We start from the raw sequence: 17,356 nt of genomic DNA on the forward strand, positions 1-17,356 counted from the left end.
TGGTTGGTCAACTGCAAGGCGTCAAACTATATAATGTCAACAATAAATTGAATTATATCAGTTAATCACTTCGGTCAGTATTGTTAACACTAATAGAGAGTAACGGGTGAAGATGTTTAAACAATTCGTTGCGTTGTTTTTGGTGTTTTGTTTTACGGGATATGTGGAGATGCACTCGTATCACCTGGGGGCATGTCCGGTGATAGAACCTATGTCTGGATTTGAAATGGACAGGGTAAGTAATATTTTTATTTTGAGAAAATCATCGAGTACATTCGACTAACTTAGTCGTAACCAACTTGAAGGCACAGATACTACAGAAATGTAGATTCATAAATGTTATACAAATATTCGAAATACGAGTATGCACTCAAAAAAATTCCTTGACATTTTCCCGATCACAAAAAAATAAATTTAATAAACTAATCACCTTCCTCCAGACATCACCCCTCCATGCCGAAATTCTATTTTTTCTGCCATGATGATGGATATCTTTCTCTTTTACTTCTTTCTCCCGGAATGTATGTTGGTATTTACTATGTTGGTATGCAGGTGTCTTGTATGCTAGTGCCATTTGTTCATCGTTCACTATTTCATCTTAAAAATCCATTTATAGACAATTTTTAAGTGATTATAAACAATACAAATCATGACCATAACATAACTCCATGAATCAACAAATGCAACAATTATAAATCAAAACTGTTGATAAACCAAAACCATAATTGTACATCTTGACATTTGCAAATAATCTCTTAACTTAATCACAAATAATGACAATTATGACACATTCATACACGGCCTGCTAGAATAAAACAATAAAAATATCTTATCTTTAACATTATTAAACCACATTTATCTCCAATTTAAAAGACAACTGATTTCTTATAAACATCAGATTATACAGGGTGTGTCACGAGGTCTGTCTCACACTGTCAGCTCTTCTTCTGGGCTACCTCTGCTCTTTTTGAACATAACTGCCTAGTCGATTTTAGATTTATCGCTATTTTCCATTGGATACTCCATTCTTCTACTATAGGTATCTAGTGCTATCTGAACTAAATTGTAGATTGATTCGTCACTCTTATGTAGTTCATATTATAGAGTAGTTGGTGCAAATATCGACTCTGTTGCGTTTCTTTATAAACCTGTCTGACTCACTGCGATCCTGTTATTACTTGTAGGGGAGCACGGGGCACAATGAAACAAATTTGTTTTAAAAGATGCCCTTCGGTACTAGGAACAGACTTATAGTAGCATCAAAAACCTTATTATTAACTATTTTAAGTAATAATCAATTAAAAAAAATGTTTCATTGTGCCCATCGAGCAAAAAGACAAAAGAGGGAATGTAAAGGTAGTGGGGGCAAAAATATTGTTAGACAGGAAGTGCCATCTTGAGAGGCCACATTAAACAAGGAAACGGAGTCTTTCCTTGTTTAAGAAATCAAATTTAGTTGGGTTATGTTATTATTTGTCCCAACTGTCACATGAAATCTTATTTATATTGAAGTTTTTTAACAATTGTTTCACATTTTAGACTGTTATCGTTAATATTTAATTAAAATTTTCTCGTCTAAGACACATTCTGAAAACTATTTTATAGCTACTGTTAATAAGTGTCGGAAAATTTAAATTTGGCGCATTCGCATTTCCGGATATGTCCGCCATCAGAGGCCACTTTTTTGGTCGCCTTTTCATAACGATTAGATTCCCTCTTTTGTCTTTTTGCTCGATGATTGTTCCCCACCACTGGGATACATAGGGTACATAGGGGTAAAATGTAACATATATAAAAACGACCAAGTTGTACAATAAACCAACAAGATTGCCTTAGAAGTATGCCCAATAATAAAAAAAAATAATATAAAATCAAAGGAAAAATAATTCAAACGTTGAATATAGTAGTTAGCCAATATTTAAATTAGTTAAGTCGATTCCGAAAAAATAAATTATTTTTGGCGTTGGGTTGATCCCTCAAAAACCGGGTTCTCCAAAATCATCTTAATGCTATTCTCAGCGACTATTGATACATTTGGAACTGGTGGCGCTACAAAGGTGTTATGTCCTTTTTTTCTGAAAAACTTCACTTCGAAATCTCCGCTCGTCTTCTTTTCTTTTAGAACAAGTCCAACGTAGAACTTACCATTATGGCTGTTTAATTTATATTCCACCAGTACATAATCATTTTTAATGGATGACCTATCCAGTTCTATGAATTTGTCTTCATTAAAAATGAAAATGTCTTCAATGGGGTCCAAGTCGCCATCAGTCTCAATATAATTGACTAAATCTTCTTCAGATGAAGACTGAACCTCTTCGACTTTATTGGATTTCTTCCTAGTGTCCTTATTAAAATGTATTATTTTCTGTTTGACCATTTCTCTTTTTGCTATTGATACCGCCGTTTTATTGGCAATTGCAGTCATTTCTGGAGTACTGGTTGCTATCATACTTTTTCCTCTTGCTCGACCGTTTCTATTGTTTTTTCTACTCTCTGCCTTGGGAAATCCTCTAAAATCTTAAGGTCCGCATAAGGAAATTTTTACATTACTGATGGTAGTAGAAGTACTGGGGTCTTGAGAGTTGTTATTGAAACTTGAGGAGTTGGCATCTGCATCGATTTCTATTGTTGAGTTGTTGATTTTATCAGCAGGAGCATCACCTGACGATGGATCCTCTTTTACCTGACAAGTAGCTGGCATGTCCGCCATTGGTCGATCGGTAACGTAATTATATAAATAATCGGCATCGGTGAAAACATGTCTGTCATATAGGTAAATCCCTGTTTTCTTAAAAGCAGCAGTGATGTTTGATAGATTCATTCCTCTCTCGTGAGCAATCTTTACAAAACCAGCAACATTGTAAATATTTACTGTTTGTCCAGGATGCTGCATCATCCAAGTATCTATTGCAGCATTGTAATACGTTTTGAATGTCTTAAACCAGTTTATTGGTGGAAAAGTTAACATAGTCACTGCATTTTCTTTGCACAAATTAAGTGCCTCCAATGATAAACGACTCTCGTGATTGTCGCATACTATCAGAGTGGGCGATTGCATGCTGCTTTTTGAGTGGCGGTTGAAATGTTTAGCAACTTCAACAAATAATACAGAAGTCATCCAGCCTGATGGGTTTGCCAAAGCAAGAGTACCAGTGGGAGCTTCCTGCACTATGTGATGCTTAAAGTGTACACGTGAAAATATCATGACGGGGGGGATACAGTCGCCGCTCGCTGAGATAAAACAACAGGTTGTCATATTAGTAATATTCTCAGCACCAGCGCACTTGCTGACCTACTTAGCTCCTTTTTCGGCAGTTATTTTTGAGGGTTCTGAACTGTGCATGTGCCTGTTTCGTCCAGATTAAATACTCGTGTTTCATCTGCAAAGTAAGGATTTTTGCTTACACTGCTGTACTGCTTGTACACTGCTTGCAAATTGTCAAAAAACACTTCTACATTTGCCCTTGTGAAAGAAGTAGCTCGGGACAAACTACATCCCTCAGGCGTTCTTTGGCTGCGCGATGGATTTCTTTTCAAAAACCCATAGAACCAATGTTGTCCTGCCGATTCGTTAGCGTCCCATGAAATTGGATATTTTATTTTATTTATTACTGCCATGTCATAGGCCACTTTCTTGCATTCCGCCACTGGAAAACCATAAAACATTTTGGAACACATTAGCAAATACTCTCTTAGTTTATTTTCTTGTTCTACTTTAAACACTTGTCGTATATTGTAGTGCAGAACATACTTGAAATTTGTATCACACTCATTGTCTTTTTTCTTTTTCACCTACCTAGGTAATGTTACATAGTTTAAATTTTTTAATTCTGCTACCCGCCTGATGGAGTGGCCTTGACAAACGAGCTCTACTGCATCATTCATGTCAGTCTCGGGAAACAAACCTTAATTGGTTTTTCTCTAAAGATTTCGAACCATACTGGAACAAAAATAAAAATATTATTTTGATTAAATATTATTGGGGCACCTTGAAACGTTTCAAAGCGCCCCGTCGAGTTATGTTTCATTATACCCCAAACTTCCATATTTTCTATTTTATGCCAAATTCACAAAAAACATCACAATTATAGAAAAGAAAATGCATAAAAGCAATTCAGTAAATATAAACGTTTCGAATAATGCTACTCAACTGGATAAAATATTGGAGTTTTTACCTTAAAATCAAACGATGTCTGCACGTAAAAATTTAGAAACACAATTTCCTTAGCCGTGTTCAAACTACAACTGAGTACTGAGATTATAGTGTTATAACGAAATAAAGAGAACTATACTAAAGTTTCTCATTTGTAGGCAGTAAATTCTTAGAAGTAATAGTGACGGTTCATCGCTATTGTAGGTCTTCCAATGGCGTACGAAAAATGCCATAAGAAGTTACGACAAAGCTACTTGTATTAAATAAATATGTACCTATTTATAATTATGTTAATTTTAATATGATTATTATTGACATTTGGGTTATTATATATATTAATATAATATACATGGTGTTTGGTAACGAATGGCCATAACTTAATCTTAGATTCCTGAGATTGAAATAGGCCGATTTAAACTAACTTACTTTAGTACGAAAGTTGATAATAAGCAAAATGAAGGGTGTCAAAGTTAAACTTTTATTTTTGAATATTTCGTGACAGGCATGGGATAACAACACGAAATTTGGTAAGCTGAGTTTTTTGGGACGAGAAATCTAAATTCGCCACTAAAAATGATGAAGGGCGCCACATACGTCTTTCAGTGCTCGTTTAATACGTTCAATTTTTTTATCTCCTACTCGACATACTTTTAGAATCAAAACTTTTATTGTCTTAATATTTTTACTTGGAAAAGATATACTACATCGCCGTACAACGCCGTACAACTCAATACTTTCTATTATAGTTTTATAAATTTGAGCTAATTACCATAAATAATAATTTTAGGTTAGAAGGTAATAGTTATACCTCCCTAAACCGCGATAGTCGGTGAAAGTCGGCTACTCAGGGATTCAGTTGTTTTGGTATCGAAGTAAACAGTGGTGGGATGACGATGAGTAGAATACTATTTTGCTGACATCACGTTGCCTAGCAACCGTCGATTCTATTCGTCGTTGCTATGCAACGTGACGACAGCAAAATATTATTCTACTCATCGTGGTCCCACCGCAGGACATGACTCACATTTCGATTAGATTATCTAAGCAGTGAACATGTATTTTAGTGTTGTGAGTAATATGGAAAGTGAAAGCAGTAAAAGTAAACGACGTCCAAATTTTTCGATGGGAGAAAAAACTATTATATTCAATGTGTATTGTGGACTCTTGTGGACCAGAACTATAACAGACTGTGTACTGTTATAGTTCTGGTATGGACCGAAGCGCCACTGATAGTAACAGGTTCTCATTTACCCGCCAGAATTTGAAATACGAACAATGTTTCAAGGTGCCCCGTGTTTCAACGTGTCCCGTGCTCCTCTATTTTATGTTTATATTTATATTTTATTTGACACGAAAAAATCACTAATAATATATTCATTGTTGCTTCCTTTTCGGTAAAATAGATTTGTTTTCACGTTCAGAGCTTCTGTGAATAGTCGCTTTAATGATTTCTGCTAGGATGAAATACCTATAAGCGAATATATGAGGCACTATACGTGAAATCAAATCTTAACGGACTTTCCTTTTATTCATTGTTATTTATTTTAACTTTCATATTAATAAAAATAATCACATTTTTTAAATTTTATATTAAACCTTGCGCGGATCGATTTTAATTTTCCCACAGGGACGCCTTGGGATCCATAGGGACCCCTTTGGGAACCAGTGTTCTATTATTTAACCCTTCTACTTAACGTTTTCTATTTTTCATAGAGCATTTATGATTCTCACATCCATATTGATTATACACATCTAACATTATTTAAAAAGCATTTATAATAAAATGCGTGTTATATTTCAGATGTTAGGTATCTGGTACGTAATTGAAAAAACGGGCACAGCAAGCAACTGTATACTTTACAACATAACCAAATCTGATGAACCTGGACAATACCAAGTCGAGGAAACCAGTCAGCATTTCTTAATATCGCTAACACCAGTTAAACATGGATATCATTATAGAGGAACATTGAAAGTAGTAGACCCATCGGTTCCAGCAAGAATGACTGTGAAGTTTCCATTAAGTAAGTAAATTTGTAAGATTTAATCGGTTCGTACGATAATAATATATCTTGGTAACGTACAAGTTTCTGATGTACAATATTCGAGATTTTTGTTCATGAGTTTATGTAAAGTGATTTTTTTAAGTTTCTTAAAAACCTTCAGATTAAGTAATAGATAAGATTAGCACGTTAAACTCTATATTATTCGCCAGACTGGTGCATAGCAGGTTTTGACTACAGACCATACGCACCAATTTGCCCCACAGTAGGTATAATTTCATGTTTAAGGCCCATCCTCGATAATACTAACGGTGAATTTTAGTGGGCTATCTCTATTTCAAAAATTTCTTTCTTTATGAACATAAAATCTGTTCATGAAGTAATATTCTAAGCGTCGTTCAGATATCTCTTTTAACTATAGGTCAAAAATGCTTTCATCTTTTACTCGAGCCGGGAGACCCCTGAAGTGACAGGTTTGAGGCTACACAATAAAACCATAAACTTAAGGTGACGGTATTCTCTTTAGTGGTATTATGAGTAATTATAATAACAGACCAGAGTAATACAGTATAGCCCAAAATAAACTGTACTGAACTTGTAATTATTTTATTGTTTTAAAAAATACATATTATTGGCACTTTATAACATGTTCTAAATGAGCTCCTCCTCTCTCAAGACAGACTTCATACCGATATTCCAGATTTCTCGTATTGTTCTGGAATAAAGGTTGTCTCACGTCCGCGAAGAAGGCTCTTACGGCATCCTTTAACTCATTGATGGTTTGTGGTGCCCGTTTAAAAACGGCAATTTTAGCCATGCCTCAAATGTATGCGTCTGAAATTACTCATTGATCAACGTTGATCCCTGTGGCGCACCCAGGGGGGGGGGGGGTTTGGGGGTTAAACCCCCCTCCCCAGGGCATATAAAGTAAACAATATATAAAGAATAGTAGGAAAATGTAATTTGTTTTTCACACACAATACAAAAAATCCAAAACGCTGATTGAATAATTAAATTACCACTTTAAATATGTAGAACACAATAATTATTGGATAAATACGCAATAATTAATAATATTTTTTATTATATTTAGATATAGATACCTAATATTAGGCTTATAAAAAATTAAACAGAACGAGTCTGTTGCGAGTAGCATGCGCCTACAGGACTGTATCTGCGGCGGCCTTGTGGACTATCACGGGTTATGTTCCCCTGCATGTGTTAGCAGTAGAAAAGAAAAGAGACATCTCTATGGGAGAAGAAAGCATTTGACAACAGCTATAAAAAAAAAGAAAGGGAAAGATCAATGGAAAAATGGCAAGAAGAGTGGAACAACAAGGAAGATGATGCTCAGTGGACAAAGATGCTGATCCCGAGCCTAAGGGACTGGGTAGATTGTCTGTTTTAGGGCGTATCTTCATAGGATCAGAAAGACACATACAGATAAATGCCTATACTGCGAAGATTCCGACATTGTTACTCACACAATGCTGGAGTGTAATAGATATACAGTGGAGAGAAACAGAATGTATAAAGAAATAGGTATGAACCCTGCGACTGTAAGAGATGATCGTGAAGATGACGGGAAAGACGGAGGGATGGAATAGTGTTCACAATTACATCCAAGCAGTCATTAAAAAGAAAGAAGAAGAAGAGAAACACCAACCGGGCTAATGACAGAGATACGATCTAATTGCTATTTTAATGGGAATAAATCGCAATTGAAGGTTAAAATAAGTTTATTGACGTTTGTATATTACTATAATTAATATAAAAAAGAATAGCGGTTGGTACAGAAGTACATCTAGCCTTCATCGACCTAGAAAAGGCGTATAATACAGTTTCAAGACTTAAATTGTGGCAAGCTTAACAACAACTCGACATTAGTCCATACCTTTTAGGAATAATCACAGAAGTATACAGGGATAACACTACATATAGACTATCAGAGCCAATAAAAGTAACTAAAGGACTAAAACAAGGATGCAGTATGTCACCCTTACTGTTTAATTTATATATTGAGGCAGCCCTCCAAAATTGGAAAAACCACTGCCAGGGAATGGGAATCCCCATAGGAAATGGCATACTGTTCTCCCTGAACTTTGCGGATGACCAAGTCATCCTAGCTCAAGATTCTTATGATCTAGAATTTATGATAAAGCGTCTATAGAGAGAATATTTAAAATGGGGGTTACAAGTCAGCATGAAGAAAACAGAATATTTATTTAATTATCAGTTCAGATGCTAGGTTTGAAGTGTTGATAGACGGGGACGTGGAAATCAAACAAGTGAAAAAATTTAAATATTTAGATCCACTCATTGCTAAGAACGGCTTGGGAGAAACCGAAATTAAACACGAATTAATCATGGACGTAAAATTGTAGGATGTCTGAACTCCTTATGGTGGGATCACCACATTTCCAAAAGGAACAAAAAAAGAATAGGGCAAACCATGGTTGAATCCATGAAGAACCATGAAGAGTGTTGACAGTTGAAATGGATTATTTGAGAAGAAGTGCTAGAACATCAAGGCAGGAAAGGCAGACTAACGAATCTATAAGAAATAACATGAATGCTACAGAAACGGTCATTGACAGAATAGAAAGAAGAGGTTCAAAATGGTTTGGACATCAATTGAGAATGCCTGACAAACGTTGGCCCCAAAAACTTCACAAATGGAAGCCCCCTGGAAGAAAAAAAAGAGGTAGACCTCGACGCACATGAAATGAAGGAATTCGAAGAGCGATGGAATCGACAGGTTTGGAGAAGGAGCATGCCTTGGACAGGGAGGATTCCCTGAGGAGAACGGGAATACGGCGATAGCCGTCTTCAAAATGTATTGTATTTACAAGTTGGATTAACGTCAAACGTCAATAACATTATTTTAACCTTCAATTGTGGCTTATTCCCATTAAAATAGTAATTACTTTAAAATGCCACAAGAAAATAGCTTCAGAACAATAGATAAGATCTAGATAAGAGAAGGGAGTGTTCCAAAAATGTCGTCAGCCTTACAGTGGCCACCCCACTTTCGGAGTACGGTACGTGCGAGAGTCAACTGCGCATAAGTAAGAGAGGGTGGTTTTAGTTGGTAGGCAGGATAATAGATACCTGAATCTTTGGAACTGCTATCTTTAGTACTTTAAATTAAACTAAAACCCAAATTGTAGCGACTCAACATGGAGGTAGCATAAAAAAATTTCAAAACCCCCCCCTAAGACAAATTCTGGGTGCGCCACTGGTTGATCCAAAGAATATATACATGTCAACGAAAAATATATACGCATAATTATGCGTCTATATTCTTTGGTTGATCGAATTGTTCATAAAGATTCATAAAGGTATTCATAATAAAAAATATGTTTTTGGAATCCGATAGGCAAAGGTTTAAGTATTTAAATCTGCAATTTCATTAAATTCACTCTTCATCTGTCGAAATATTGAAGAAAATAAACTCAAAAATTGTGCAAATTGCACAAAATAAAACATTATACTTTTATGATGTGATAAAACTGTTTATTTGAATAAAAATAAGAATTTTTATTAAAAAATAAAAAAATATATGCAGCTAAGATCATGAAAACCTTGACATCGATGTAAATATGTTTAATTAAGTAGTTTTAAAGACGTAAATATCTCTTTTGGTGAAAATATCTGTTTACGATTGTATTGTAGTCTACCGAGTCGACTAAATTGTATTGTTCAGTTTGCATTAAGCTGAGTAAATATGTGCAAAGGTTATTTTATAAAAAATTTGTATTATTTCTACTACAGATACTAAAAATTTCAAATAACCTAATTTTTTTTATTATTTTACAAATTTCCCATTTAATGATACTTCCTACAGCGTAATTAATTTGAAGCAGAAACATATTGTGCGGCATAAGGTAAGGATATTGCAAATATAATGGTAATGGTAATGGTCATTCTGCATCAAGTATTTGTAAGTAAACAATTTGAGACCCTATAAACAGAATCAACCAAAAAAACATTTTAAGTATTGACGAAGCACCTATGCAACCATTTGAAATGACCTCTGTTCTCTCAAATGGGATAAACAAATATAACTGTTTAAAAACAACTTGACCGATTGTGCCCATCTTTCGCTTTGTTTATAAACATTTTTAATATAAAAAATTTCATTTTAAAAAGCAAGTAAAAGTTTCGATAACCACGAGATAATATAACTATTGACTTCCCCCAGATATTCCAGTTAAAAACTCAGTAATAAGTGACTTAATTGATTTATACAGTTGTATAATTGTTGTATTATTGTTTATTTAATATTAACTACATCCCTAACTTATGCCTCGCACTTTATATTATGCGAATTATACACGTATCTTTTCTTCTTCTTCTTTCATTTTATAAGCAATTCTGCCTGTTCATTGGCGGATTAATACCTCTATGGAAGGTTGACACTCCATCTTTTTCGAAGTTGTCCGATACTTCTTCTGCCGATTGGTGACTTATCTCATGCTATTTTGACGACACGGGTCTTCTCCATTCTGCTTATGTGGTTATTCCATTCTTTTTTTCTATTTTGTGTCCATTCATTTATACACAGTACGTTACATTTTCTTCTAATGTCTTCACTTCACTTTCGATCCGTATTTCCTATAATTCTTCTCAGTATTCTCATCTCTGCCGTTTCCAGTAGCATTTGTGTTGTGGCTGTGTCGGGTCTTGTTTCTGAGGCATATGTCAGTTTTGGTCTTACACTGGCTTTATAAATTCTGGACTTCATCTCAGTGTTAATGTGTCTGTTTCGTCATATAGTGTTATTAAGGCATCCTGTCAGTCTGTTTGCTTTTTGTACTTGATCTCTCACTTTTTTATCCAGGCCTCCATAGCTAGACAGTGTAATTCCCAGGTATTTTATTTCTATTACTTGTTCAATACTGATGCCATCAATTTCTATTTTACATCTGGTTGGTTCTTTGCTGACTACTATTGTTTTAGTTTTCTGAGATGAGATTGTCATATTAAATTCTTTTGCTCTTATGTTAAATCTGTGGACCAGTCTTTGCAGACTATCTTCATCTTGGGCTATCAATATTGCGTCGTCTGCATGACAGAGTATTTTTATTTATTTGTTTCCCATTCTGTATTCTCTTCCTTTGTTAATGCTTTTGATGATTTCATCCATGATCAAATTGAAAAGCATGGGGCTCAATGAATCCCCTTGTCTTATTCCGCTGCCTATGTCTATAGGTTCTTTAAGTTGTTCATCTATTCTGAATTCCATTTTGTTGTTTTGGTAGATGTTTTCGATAGTTTTTATAATATTTAGAGGAACTCTATTATACAGAAGATGGATTCCATCTTTGAGTCTTACTCTGTCACACGTTTTTTTTAGGTCAATCAGACACTAAAAAGCTGGTCTATTATACGCTAGTGATTTCTCAGTAATTTGATTTATAACGAATATTGCATCTGCACGATCTTCCACTACGAAAACCCTGTTATTCATCTGCTAAACTTATCCTTTGATTTATTAGCACTTGTAAAATATTAGTTGTAAGTTTTAGCGTAGTATTTAACAAGTTTATAGTTTTCTGGCTTTTTTTTATCTTGTTTTTTGAATAATAGAATTAGTTCGCTTGTTCTCCATTCTTCCGGTATTTTATTGTGTTTTATAATTTAATTAATTAATGTTGTTAATTGTTCTGTCATTGCTGCTCCACAATATTTCAGTAATTCGTTTGGTATCCCGTCTTCCGTCTTTACCTGCTGGTTTTCGGTTCTACAGGTTTTTAACTATTTTCCGAACTTCTTGTACATTTATATTAAGTTCTTCATTTGTGGTAATTTCCGGTGTTTCCGGTTCTACCGTCGTTTGTTCCTCCTCTGCATATAGCTTTTTAGATAGTCAATCCACGTGACATGTATATATGTTTCAACTACAGGTTCTTTTTCCTGTCGTCGCCATTAATTCATTATAGAGCAGGTAGCGTCTTTTTTTACTTGTAGAAGTTGGGTGTTGTAGCTGCTTATGCCATTTTATTCTATTATATTATTGATATTTTTATAAATAACAAAATACCGAATATATATGATATATATCCGATATATATATACAAAATAAGATATTTATAAACAGTTTAATAGAAAAACTAAATTGACTAAAATAAGACTTTAAATATAGAATGCAACGGTACAAAAGAAGCATGTTTATATAGTCGGTTCGCTATACCCAGTCCGAACCAGTAGCGCACCTAGAATTTGCTTTTGGGGGGGGGGGGGTTTTGGCTGGTAGTCACCGAAATTTTTTTTATGATGTTACCTCCATTTTGAGTCCTTAAGATGTGTAAGTAACAGTGTCGGAATAGGGTCCGGGTTAACCCCCAAAACCCCCCCTGGGTGCGCCACTGGTCCGAACTGTCTACTGGATTTAGTAATGTTTTTTTTTTTTGGGAAGTTAGTTACTTTTTGACTAGAAGTGGCTGGAAATTACTATACAAACAAGCACAAGTGCTCTTGTCTAATATTAATGTAAACAAAGGTAAATAAAATAGAACTTTACGAATTACCGACAATAAATATTAATTTAGTTACACCATATATTGTATAATAACAAATAATAAAATTATATGCGTGGTTAATACAAATATTTACTGGAATATGTTAAATTATAACAACTGAAATATATTTTTTAAATATATACTACCCAAAATTTTATGAGTTTAGTATACACTTTCACTATTTAAAATAATTCTTCTTTTTTCAATAAAAGAAGTCTGTAATAAAAGTTTATTTAAGCTGTTAATACTGTGGGATAGGAACTTTTGTATTGTAGACTATATACTTGTACTTGTAGACTGTATATTATGTATACTATAGAATCTGCGGGATACGTAACATTGTTGCCAAATCTCACTAAATAAGTTTTGGTAAGATTAAGAACTATCTATGTATCTATATTTATTTATTATTTTTAGGTGTTGCTGGAACTTCAAGTTTCACTGTGTTTAATACTGATTACAGCAATTACGCTGGAATATTCACTTGCCAAAAATTGACTTTTGCCCACCGTCAATCGGCCACAATTTTATCAAGGACAAAAACACTCGATTCTCTTTATGTTAATAAGGTACGTACTGCCTATTTTAAAATTAATTGATATTAGGTTGAATGCTCGAATAAATGAACATTAATAAAATGAAAGGCAGATATCGAGCACAGTTTTATTAATTAAATCTTGCCCAAGTACTTTCGGTTCCTAGAACATTTTCAGGGGCATTTCGTCAATTTTGGGCTATCCAACAATCGCAGAATGTCATAAACATAAAATTGTACGTAAAACTACACTAAACAAGGACAAACAGTTTAAAATTATTAAAAAAAAATTAAATAATTTTAAACTGTTTGTGAAAAATGGTAACCTATATTAATTGAAATCATTTTCAAGACAATTTCAATATAAACATATCCTTGCGCGTGATCAATGGTCTGTCTCATCGAACCATAGTTACAGCTTGTTTCAAATGTAGTGGCGAACAGTTCCACGAAATATTTTATCGCGTAGGTACGCGTACACAATAGAAACAGATATGTAGTGGCGTTGCAATTTGGGAAGAATATTTTATATTTGCATCCGCAAAATATTGTATTACTTAAACAATAGACGAAATTTGTTTTTACAAAGATTGTTTTTATCTTTAAAATAATTATATAGTCAAAAAAATTTATTAAAATCCTTTGTAAAAGGTATATATTTTTTGCCATGTTACCTAATCCAACGGTAACTTTAACATCCTAATAATTTACAAAATATAATGTATAACAAATGTAACTAATTATTTGTTAACGGGTTTTTACCCATGTATTTAGTGGCTACATTCATGTACTCCTAGACACCGATGATGGAATAATGGATTCCGAAAACGTTTTGTCTAACACAGCCCGTTTGGGTTTTTAAAAATATATACCTTTTACAAAGGATTTTAATAAATTTTTTTAATATATGGTATACAGCCAAATACAGGAACGTAGATTCCTTGTGGAAATTATATAGTCATTAGGGATAATCAAAGAACTGATAAGAATTATTTTCGAGAATTCCTTACCACTGGATTTGAAACGAGTTTGTAATTCAGTCTTATTATGTTTTCCAGTCTCATAAAAAAAGGTGCGAAACTATTTTATAGAAGGGGACTGTTAAGGAGAGTACGAATAGATCAGGTTGACACCGGAATCTAAAGAGATAATTTACAAAGTGTGTAAATACATATAAACATTGTTTTCTGAAGATAATTGAGAGTTCCAAGAAAGGAACTGTGGCAGAGTTGACGGGCTACGACAAATAGTTTATTAGAAATACAATTTACCATTTTTATGAGCCTGAAGGCTGTCGTGTATTATTGAAACTTTTGCAAAAAAGGCTTGAACAGGCGTACGAGTAGACTGGAAGTGTGAGTTCTTTCTGCAGGTTGTAAAAGATTTGGGAGTTAAAAAAAAAAGAAAACCAAATATAATCGACGTAAGTATTTATACAACATTAAATACTACAGAACTGAAGGTAAGCCAACTGTATATGTTGATGAAACCTATGTACATGCATACATACCACGCGGAATAGTTGATCAGATAATAGTGGTAAAGCACTGTTCAAAAACCTTTCAAAAGGAAGTAGGTTGGTTATCATACACGATGCTGGACAAATGAGTGTCATAGCGAATGTAGTTTTGATTTTTACATCAGGATCTAAGCCAGGAGATTATCAAGATGGCGTGAATGCAGAAAATTACAAAACATGGTTGAAAGAACAGATAATCCCCAATTTGCCTGTAGGATCTGTTGTTGTCACTGACAATGCTTCCTACCATAATGTATAAATGAATAGTGTTCATACCATTAATTCTAAAAAAGCGAAAATGTGGTTGTATATGTCATCTTCAACAATTTGACCTATTATAAATCATAAATATTTTTGGAACTTCTCTGCTTGGTTAGGTTGGGCATTACTTTTCCGAGAATTGGAATTTTACAGAAGCAGACTAAAGCATCTATGACAAAAATTATTCCGATGACGTGACAAAAGTTCTCAACTGTATATTAACAGCTGATCAAAGAATAGATGCACCATAGCAATAAGTTGAAAGTAAAAACATAAAAAAGTAACAAGAAGCAAAGTTAACATTCAAGTAATTGCTGTAAGTAATTCAAATGTGTCTAACTCTCTAAAAGGTGTCCCTAAATATGTTGATTTATATGTTTTGTTATGATTTATATATTTCTTATTACCGACTATTAAAGACCCTTTTAGTGAGAATGAAAAAATGCATGTGTAGGTAAAGTTTCGGTTCAAATTGTTTTTTATACCGCTGACCTAGATTTAATGTTGTCTCTGGTTGGCTCCTCAGATATTATGTAATTAATATATACCAAAGGGTCTGATTCATGAGATAATAAAAGTTTGCATGTGTAAGATATTTAACAAAATTCGAATTTTTGCCAATAAATATTAATAAAGGGCTATAACAATTATTACCTAAAAAACATTGTATATGAGAACTTTATATTTCCATATTCTGCTTTGCTTCTCTTTTAATATGATTTCTATATTTCAATATTTTTAATTTTTTTTTAGTTGAGAGGAAAACTTGAAAATGCTCAAATCAGTCCCTACGATCTCTCCATCATCTCCCAATCGAACTGTCCCAAAGACCCCAACGCAGGTTACAACATAAACATCAACGACGAAACCATTTCTGCACACGCTGCTGCAGAAGTTATCAGAAAAGCAGGTGGAAAAATAGGTGATGGAGTTGAGTACATTTCCGAAAAGGCTAAAGAAGTTTACCATAAAATCGCAGATAATACGGGATCGGATCATCCCAAACCTTCTAAACTAACTCAAGATCCAGATACTGAGTGGTTGCCATAGAAAGTAGAACTAAGATGTGATGTTTTTCGTTTACAATTAACTTGAATTAGTTTGTGCTGTATGAATAATTTTATAAGACTGTATTAGGATAAAATTAAATAAAACTTAAAAATACATATCTATTCAGTTTGTTTATTTTTATATAGCTAGAGTGAATATTGAAGGTGATACTTATTGGGCGAAATATATAAGGAATTGGAAAGATGACAGACATTTTAAAAATATGTTAAACACAGAAGAACAAGATAAATATCTACAATTATTACCATTAGACTGAGCTCTCCAGTACTTGGCACAACTGTGTGGGGAAGTTCTCATAAAGCGCGAATCAAGTGGAGTACATCAATGCAAATAACTAGAGATTTATTGATTGAACATGAGACACACACACACACAAAAGCATATAAACAAACTCAAAATTGACACATGCACATCAACACCATGTTCAATCAGCAAATCACCCGACGCTTGTGTCACAACTGACTCATTATAAGGAAAAAAATATGCTGCGAGTACTGCGTTCCCCAATCGCAAGATGTAATAGTATCGTATCCAAAGTATTCATAGTACTGGGTAAAAAGTAACTTCTAATCGGAAATTCCCAGTGGTTGCCTGTACCTATACGATGCCATTTAGGCGTCGGATATCGCTGTGGAGCGAGCGCCGGCGACTGGGTTATCACTGAAGGTTTTTTCGAGAATATCATAGAGAATACCAGCTGTGTGTGAGTATCTGTAGGGGCAAATGTTGAATTTGGTAAGGAAGAAAAATTAAACCTTATTTTATTTAATATTATTGATGACGAAATAATAAAAAAATGACGTCTAAGATTAAGAACTACAAAAGTCGAGATAACTTATATTCCAGAAGAAAGATTCAGTGTTATCTATACCACTCTTACTAAACAGAAAACTAAGAAATTACAAAAAAAAATTTACGTACTTAGAAGACTCCATAACTTTCTGAAATTACTAAAATGTTTAGAAGATTTTATTTTTCTCGAGAAAGACGCTACACAAAGAACCGATACAACTCATATTCCAGAAGCAAGATTCAGTGTTATCTATACCACCCTTAGGTTTCTGTCTAAACATTTAGGCGTCGGATATCGCTGTGGAACGAGCGCCGGCGACTGGGTTATCACTGAAGGTTTTTTCTAGAATACCATTTACCAGCTGTGTGAGTATCTATGTACCTTGTTTTAATTAATATTATTGATGACGAAATAATAAGAAAATGGTGTCCAAGACAAGAAACTATTATACAAAATATTGTTCTGAAGCTATTTTCTTGTGGCATTTTAAATTA

General features: G+C 33.9%; 1 protein-coding gene across 1 annotated transcript; it reads left to right on the forward strand.

Moving 5' to 3' along the window:
- On the forward strand, window positions 1–16,170 carry LOC140434271 (apolipoprotein D-like). Its single transcript, XM_072522411.1, has 4 exons — window positions 1–235; window positions 5,958–6,180; window positions 13,101–13,252; window positions 15,752–16,170. The coding sequence occupies exons 1-4, from the start codon at window positions 113–115 to the stop codon at window positions 16,046–16,048; spliced, it is 795 nt and encodes a 264-aa protein (XP_072378512.1). The 5' UTR covers window positions 1–112; the 3' UTR covers window positions 16,049–16,170.
- Window positions 16,171–17,356: the final 1,186 nt, after the last annotated feature.

The sequence above is a fragment of the Diabrotica undecimpunctata genome, chromosome 2 (genome assembly GCF_040954645.1).
Source record: "Diabrotica undecimpunctata isolate CICGRU chromosome 2, icDiaUnde3, whole genome shotgun sequence".
NCBI classification, from domain to species: Eukaryota; Metazoa; Arthropoda; class Insecta; order Coleoptera; family Chrysomelidae; genus Diabrotica; species Diabrotica undecimpunctata.

Coding starts and splice junctions, on each gene's coding strand:
- LOC140434271 (XM_072522411.1), top strand. CDS start 113: ATGTTTAAACAATTCGTTGCGTTGTTTTTGGTGTTTTGTTTTACGGGA. Junction 236..5,957: donor CTGGATTTGAAATGGACAGG/GTAAGTAATATT, acceptor GTTATATTTCAG/ATGTTAGGTATCTGGTACGT. Junction 6,181..13,100: donor GACTGTGAAGTTTCCATTAA/GTAAGTAAATTT, acceptor TATTATTTTTAG/GTGTTGCTGGAACTTCAAGT.